This window comes from Etheostoma spectabile, chromosome 14 (assembly GCF_008692095.1).
Source record: "Etheostoma spectabile isolate EspeVRDwgs_2016 chromosome 14, UIUC_Espe_1.0, whole genome shotgun sequence".
Lineage (NCBI taxonomy): Eukaryota > Metazoa > Chordata > Actinopteri > Perciformes > Percidae > Etheostoma > Etheostoma spectabile.
In genome coordinates this window covers 8,321,915-8,330,459 of record NC_045746.1, presented here as the reverse complement: position 1 = coordinate 8,330,459, position 8,545 = coordinate 8,321,915, and the positions used below count along the sequence as shown (strand labels likewise).

The window sequence follows — 8,545 nt, the reverse complement described above, 5'->3', positions numbered from 1 at the left end:
AAAGGGCTTGAACCACCTTCCCAAATTTTAATGAGTTATGTCTCAGAAAGGCCAGTCAATGGCTTGATGAACCACCCCTCTCCCACCAAATCGCCCCAATTAAAATGTAAAAAAGAACTCAAGTTAAGAAGTTAAGGGGAGAATAAAGTAATTAATTTAAGTTGTGCCACCAGTGAGGGTGACCTTAACGAAAATAATACAGCAGAGATGATGTCCACTGAAGCAGTCATCTCCACAGCTATTTCTTTTTTTTTAAATCTTGGGAATCATCGTGCCTGATACACCCCACCCTGTGTGTTTAGTGGTAGACGGTATGAGAGAGCAACAAGCTACCTAGCGATCAAAGAATTGTGACCAAAAAGACAGGATCAATGTAATAAGAGCCGTTAATTTCATGTCGGGAAATTTGCAGCCAGAGATGACTTTTTTTTTCTTGTGCTAATGATAATGATGTACAATTTAATGATGACTAATGCTAATTTAGGATACAGAGATTCAATTATTCCTGAATGATGTTTAATCTCCATTGAGGCAGAACAAAGGCGCAGTATCGGGTTAAATAAGGATGATGGAAGGAGATATTCTTTGGGGGCAAATTCACTGACATTACGTCAATCTTGAATGTTTCTTTACATAAAACAGAAACCCGATCACCTGTAGGTGATGTTAAAGGTGAATGCTGATGGTGATTACAAAGATTAGGGGGTTCAAAAGCCCTAATGGGAAGACTGATACAAAATGGCTAGGTACAAAAGGTAAATATCTGTATGTATATTTGTATCAAAATCCAATATAGATTATTCTATATATTATTTTATCTATATATATATATATAGACAAATTTTATATATGTTGTTCTGTCAACGCACTTTCTGATGTTGTCATTTATCAACATCTCAATCTCAGAACTGCTGCAGAATTGTTTGGTCTAATAAATTCAAACTAGTTATCGCTCAGCATTTTGTAATTGCGAGGCATTTTTGGATTAATGATAAACCACTTTGGGCTATTGAATCACAAAATAATTGAAGCCTGCAATGACTGTTATTTGTAGCCACTTTGGGGGCAGTGGAGACAAGTTGTGAACACAACATTGAGATGTCATCACCATTGAAGTTGATATGGCAAACCGTTGTTTGTTTACACAGTCACCAGTTACAAAGCAACATTACTATTCATATGAGGAGTGCTTCTTCCATTTGGGGAATGTAAGTCCAATATTCACTCTCCTTCCACTCTATTTTTAGTTTCTACTGAGTCCTGAGAAAATATCCGGCTCTTTGCTGCTAAATGCTCCAGCATCTTGAAAGGCTGGTCGCTAACGGTCTGTCTGCCATTCGGTGCTAAGCAGGTAGTATACAGTGTGTTTTTAGAACATTTACAATGAAAACAGAAGCAGCCAGCTTTGTAAAGCAGAGGAACCACTTCCATGTTGTCACGTTGTTTTCACATTGTAAGTTGATACATTGTGATTATAAACATAGCGATTAAGAGGCTTTTAATTAGAGGGCCTGTGCCAAATGCCTACGTAACTCTTTCTTGTACAATGCATTGTTTCTGGTGGTGGAACACACAGCATTGTTAAAAATACCATGGCTCATATTTTGTTTTTGCCAAAAGTGAGCTACACAAGTCATTACAAAAATGTAGCCCTTGCACTGATCAAAAATACTTCATTTGAATATTTTTCTCTGCCCGAGTGCTTTCAGATTAATGACACTGACTATCAGAACTATGTTGAATTGAAACCAAAATTATCCCCATCAGAAAACAATGCCTTGAACCATTTTTTTTATGCATTTGTGGTCGAGTGAAATTAAATATTAAAGTAAGATCTGAATGCGTCTTATTAATTGGAATTTTTGGTTATAGATTGTTGTAGTTAAATATGAATACGTCTTGCTCCAATAAATACACTTCACAAGTCAAATACCTATCAATTAAACCAATTATACTACACAATAAAAGTCAAAAATCAAATCTACTGATTTAATCAGTTCAGTAAGGTTGAAAACTGAAACTGAGGAGCACATGAGCATCAGGAATACCATACTGGGAGCCTGACCGCTCTTCCTGCATGTCACAAAATGGTCAGAAGTGAGGAAGACATGACTGATGGGCAGCACTATGCCAGCATGGCTAAACAGCAGGAAGCAAAAGAATGCCGGCCAAAGGTCAAAGTCAGGCCAGTCACAACAAAATGGTGAATACTTAATAAAAAAAGAAAAAAAGAATATGGACTGGGCATCTCCACAAAATGACAGCACACTCTCAAGCGAAGGCATCAACATCAGGGCACCTGAGTATCAAAGTATAAATGGAGGTCACATTGAGAGTCCATCTAGGCACATGTTTAGTAGTACACACGTCAATCCTCACCTCTGCAGATGGGCCGATCGTCACTCCAGCCTACATAGCTGTCTGTCACTCTGAGACAACTGATGCTCTTTGAGCCCTGCAGTTCATAGCCCTCGTCGCAGGAGAAATGCACTGTGGCTCCTCGCCTGCAGTTAGAATGCATACAGAGAAAACACATCAGCATCGCAATCCTTCCCTGCATAAAAACACTTCTTAGCAGCGGGAGTGCAGATGAGGTGAGAGTACCAAGAAAATATGTTCACTGCTGAAAAAAATTAAAGAAACATATATTTTCTTAGACTTCCCAGGTGTGAATTCCAAAAGTGCTGCATTGTGGGAGGTGGATGTTCGCCATTTGTCTGTGTTACAACCGACCACTGATAGAAACAATAGCTCTGACAGGAATGAAACTCCATAATCCCACCGGCAATATCACCATCCCACAGAGGCAGCCTATTAGTGTGAGCAGTGGCTCAAATGGTAGGGTATTTGTTTCTAGTGTACCCATTTCTCTATCAGGTTTAGTTACAGTGGCTTTATGGCGCATGACACTGGGTAATGTGCTGTATGCTAGAAAACATTTCAAGATACAGTCCCTGATTTATAATAGCACCCAATAGTTTCCTCTCAGCTCACTGTTGATTAAATCTCTGCTGTGAACAAAGTTAAGACCATCAACGTTGAATTGGGAGATCATTTTGGAATTAATTTGGGACCGTATTTTAAAAAGCACAATGTCAATTTATTGACAAATGAAGGGTCCCATTATTACAATCGTAAATTTGAAAACTACCTACAAGAGACATTGGATTGGAACTAATTAAAACTGATATTCTTAAAACAGAACTGACAATAAAACAGTCCTTCCAAGATTTCGTGATGTCGCCAATTCACACGAATTCAACCAATCACTTTGGTGCAACTCACAATTTTGACCAATCCCAGAGTTTCCCGCGACTTCAACCAATCCCAGCATTCCCACGTGCCAGACTCTGTATCAGTATGTGACTCTGAGAGCCAATGACCAAGCGGGAGTGAGAACGGGTTGACGTCACATGTACATCGCCAAATTAATTTCCTTGTTTCTGATAGGAAGACGAGACGTGTGTGACTCGTTTATCTCACATTTACCAACAAAACGTACAGCGAAAGACCGCGCAAAGCATTTCGGACCGTCCTGCCAACCTGTATACATTTTAACATCAATGTAACGATTTTTCACTCTGAAGCCACTGAAAGCGGCTGCTGTTTCAATCCTGTGGGCTCTCTGCAGCGGGCGGGGGCTGCTCAGTTCCCCCCGCGACTGACTGACTGACTGACTGACTGACTGACTGACTGACTGACTGACTCTCACACACACACACACACACACACATACACACACACACACACGCTCGTTATTGTAAGTGCAATGATAAGTTAAAGCCCAATAAGTACTTTATTAAACCGTATGTGTCCCAGGCCAGGATTGGAAATGAACTAACAATGTAAAGACCAACCAACCACTGACAGATATGTTCAAATTTGATTAATTCAATAAATAATTATTTTTTGTCTTAAATCCACCAGCCATTTTTATTTGCAGCATCCTCAGCCTTATTGGTAAGGTTACTAGGAAAACTGAGCCTAGAGTAATTTTATTCTCCTCAAAACAGGTTTCCTTTTTATTTTTAAAGAACTATACAAAAAAAAAAAAATCGCAACTTTTTTACAACATTTCCCACAACATCAGACATTTTGGGTCACAACAATCAAAAAAAGGCAGCAAAATCTTGGAGAGACTGCTAAAACATTAAATGTAGAACAAACTCTTAACAGCATACTGTTACAGAGCACTGGTACTACTGCTACTAATTACTACTGATACGACCAATACCACTTAAAAGTTAATTGGGACTTGAAGATTAAATTCGAAAACTGAAAGTAGAATTTACCTCACAAGCTATATACAATTACACTGCATAGCTCAAGCAAATATAGTAATATACATTAGTAGAGTCATAATTTGTCTCAAAGAAGAAAAAAAAATCCCTTTTAACTAAAACTAATTGTCTCTCATTCACAGTGTGTCCAGTTTTTGTTCAGGAATCTTTCATCTCTAGTAGTCAGTTAAATTTCCCACTTAATTAAACTGCCCCTTACATCTTTCTTCACTTCCTTTTACCTGAAGTCTGAGCCTTTTCTTTTTCCTCGATCCGGGATCCCAGGGTCTGGACACATGTTGTGTCCCTGCGCTACACCCATCTGAGACACTAATGGGAGAAAACAGAGACAGAAAAGTGTAAGAAAGCATTCAACAAAAGAAAATCTGAAAAAAAAAAAATTCTATGATATATGAACACGCCTATACTGTGTTAAGTAAGTTTATAAATATACGTTTCACAAGCTGGTTGTAGTAAACTTACCTGTCCAGTGTGAAAATTGTTACCAGACCACACCCCGACTTTAGTAAGAGGAAATACTGGACTTCTATTTGACACCACATGTGTTGCTCATATGTGTCTATGCAAAGTTACAGGCATGTTTCCCTGAGAAGTTAAAAACCTGATAAAGTATGTTAAGATTCATTGTTATGAGTTTATTTGTTGTTTACCTTCTGCCGTCTGGTAGCTGCCATAGCCTTTTCTTATTGTCACACTAGAAGTGCTTGATATTTGCAGTGCACTCTCTTTGCGTACATCAATTTCCCTGCTTAACATTCCTGACCAAGTATATTTTTTCCCAGTGCACATTTCTGATGGAGCTCTGTTTAATCATCTCACTGGGAGCAAAAGAGTAAAAGGTAAAGTGCCAGAAGGGGTCAAATGAACTTGGCCAACCAGGAGAGACCATCTGACTGACTGGGAGGGGTCGAAGGTCTGCAGAGCCAAAGCAACGGGACACCTGCTCATTGGCCAGGGTCCTAGCGTGAGGCAAGACAGCAATGAATATAAAACAGGCAGGAAAAAAAAAACGGCAGCAAAATGGGATTTTGTGCTTAAACTTACAATTGGACAAACAAAAGAGCAGGAGCATGTTGACTGGCTGTGGCTGGCAAGCTTAGATCTTTATAAGATATCCTGTATTTTGTTCTTATTTACAAAACACAATTGATTATATGTAGACATCAACATTAGATTAAAAAAAAAAAAAATGCAAAATCCATATTTGATTATAGCAGCAAACAGTACTGTGGTGACAGAGTTTAAGTCCAGCGATTCAGATGTTGGGGAGAGGGGAGGGAGTAATAATGTTTTAAGTACTGTCATTTTAGAAGGTTTTTGTTAAAACTTGTGTAAATATTGCTTAGATGTGCGGAATAAATACGCATACAACATTGTTGCATATTACAGGTTGACATTTTGATATATTTATACAGACTACTAATTTTTTGATGTCCAAATGGTAACTGAAGAATACATATTTTTAACCTATTTTTAATTCATTTACAGTCACAGGGGGGCAATCAAAGCAATGAACTTATTTTACTTTTACTTGAAAAAACAAATCTTTCAATAATGTGTCTGTCTTTCCAAAAGGGGGCACAGGCTTGTAGAATTATGTAAAATAAAAAAATAAAAACCTAGAGACAGAGAAAACTAAAGTGGAAGCAGTTAAAGTGAAAATAAAAAGCATAAAGATCATTAAAGCAATGTAAATGAAAGAAAAGAAGAAAGCTTTCCCTGAGAGACACATAGATTAAAAGCCAAAGATAAAGTCAGAGGTATAAGTGGACAAAATTAATTGTAAATGGCCTTGAGGCAGGATTGTCATTAATGCACCTTTTTTGTTGTTGGCCAGGCAGTTCTTAAACCCTTCAACACCCCTCTGTATCACTCTAGTCATGTGACTCATACCTGTCAAGTCGCTAATGTTACAGATGTGAAAATAAAGCAGAATGGCTAATGAACAGTGAGTTCAGACAGAGGGGGAGGCAGAACAAGGACAAGGAAACCAATACAATTACTGCTGTCCATTAGAAGTGCATCTCTAGCACAGACTGTGCGTCCTTTGTGTCTGTACATCTTACAACCCGTTCTCTGGCCAAGCAGTAGAGAAAAAAAATCCAAACTTTTAAATGACTTTGAACACTTTGAGACTGGTCAAAACTACTGTTTGGCTTCTTCTCCATTGGACAGAACAAAACTGTTGTTTTTAAGAGTGATGCACTTCACAGGCTCTGTGTCAGGGTTGCAGTTCCTACTGCAACTATACCTGCTGCTTATCCTTGAGCAAAATCCTTAAGCCCTTAACAGCACTGCAGACTCATAGCATGATAGCCACTGGTGTCAGTCTGCAGTGCGGTGAGAAAAGGCATCTGATGCCATTGCCAGGGTTTTTACCCAAAATGCATATAGATGAAAATACATAGTCAACATCAACACAGAGTTCCATTAGAGGTGCTTTCCATTTCATCGCACTGTGGAAAGTAAATCTCTGTTTTCGTTTAAGTAATCCTGTGAAGTTATTTTCTCCCTTTCTTAACTAATGACATATTTTACTCGATATGGATAGACCTAACAGCCTATCACACAGCAGAAATAAACCCCATTCCATTTCAGAAGGTGGCGGTAATGCGCACCAAAAGTAGTTTGCCAACAGCCAAAAAACATCAATAGTAGAAAAAGAACTTTTAGGCTTGCCCATCTAAGTGCACGTCCATTTCCGGCGCAGAGCGTTGTTTGAGCAACCGGCAGTGAGGAAATGGAAGAAATGAGTGGCGCCAAGGGGCGTGGGCACAAAAGCAACGGTGAAAGTGAACTTGTGTTCTCCTCCAAAGCTGGGGAAATTGTTGCCAAAAAAGGTAACGCAATGTCAATTATATGGAAGTGGTTTGGCCGAGATCCCGACGAAGACGGGAAATACAACCAATCTTATCTGTCACTTGAAAAGAGACCACCCCAGCGACCACACAGAGTTGGAAAATGCAGAACCATGTTAACATTAGACTGCCTACAAGTTAGTCTGCCTACGTCCTAGCGGTTCTTCTGCTGTTAGCGGCGCTAGCAGGGCTGAAGAACAACGATCAATCGTGTCGTCTTGTGCGACCATTGCCCCATATGAAAAGTGAATGTGATAGTAGACACAGCTTTTAGTTTTATTTACATTATTTGCATTTACATTACTAACCTGTACTGTTTTGTTAAGGCAGATAAAGCGTGTTTGCAAAGTTAAATGTTTACATTTAGATGTTATTCAATCTATTCTTTTATCACAAACTACATTCTAAACCAAGTCATGTTTTTATGTTTAACTATATTCTAAACCCTGTGGTTCCTTCAGGTTTCAGTTCAGCATACTCTTAAAACTGGCAGCATTATCAAATTATATATCGTAATAAATATCGATATTAATCAATATGTAAAAAAATGATCGTGATCATATTTTTGTGCCATATCGCCCAGCCCTAGTTGAGAGTTTTAAGGTGTTTTAGGTTTGTAACTTACAAACTGATATCTTGTGGTGGTTGTCTTTGCTAGGCAACATCTTTACACCGCGAGACTTAAGTTCAGTCATCTTCTTCACTGTAGAGGGAAACAGAGCAGAGAGACATATAAGACAGCAGGAAGTGCAAACATAGAAAATGTTCCATGCACCATTGTCCCCCACACCTATTCCAGATATGTTCACAGCAGTTTTGACAAAGCGATTAAACAAAAATAAAGTTCTGCCAAAGCTTGTCAAATAAGAAACCAACTGACTATTTAATGACAATAAAACCTAAGTTTTGTACCTTAAAAGGATTTACAACACATATATGATAAGTGTTCAACAATGTACAATTCTGTTACAATCTTTTGGATATAAAATTGCAGGGAATGACATTTTTATTTGATTATTACAATTAGAAGGCAGGGTATACAAGGAGCAAAATTAGCCATTTCTATACAATAAAAAAGATGAGGTTTAAATTATTGAATTTTGCAATAATTGCAGAGAAAATTCAAAACAAACAAAGCCATCATAGCAATGTAGGAGGCTCATCTAAATGCATACTTATTTGCCAAATTCAAAAACACCATCAGCATTGTCTGTGCTTCCCTTCACACTCATCCTATTTAATTACTCTGGCGGTTCCTGACAATGGAACTTTACTTGTTTTGCATAAATATGTTTTCATCCTTTGCTCAGTTTCAGCCTCATTGCAATTCAAAGCTAATCTGAGTCATGTGTCAAAAAGTTGGTTTATTATGCATCCAGAAGAGAA

The 8,545-nt window shown here is 38.3% G+C and overlaps 1 protein-coding gene across 5 annotated transcripts in view; it reads right to left on the bottom strand.

The window, feature by feature from the left end:
- csmd2 (CUB and Sushi multiple domains 2) overlaps positions 1-8,545 on the bottom strand; it is a gene marked incomplete at its 5' end in the record, with an annotated part of 270,610 nt that overhangs the window by 142,011 nt on the left and 120,054 nt on the right. For all 5 annotated transcript variants that reach the window (XM_032535085.1, XM_032535083.1, XM_032535084.1 and 2 more), the window contains 3 exon segments: positions 2,380-2,504; positions 4,523-4,610; positions 7,785-7,862. In XM_032535085.1, the coding sequence (XP_032390976.1) occupies positions 2,380-2,504; positions 4,523-4,610; positions 7,785-7,862 (291 nt within the window).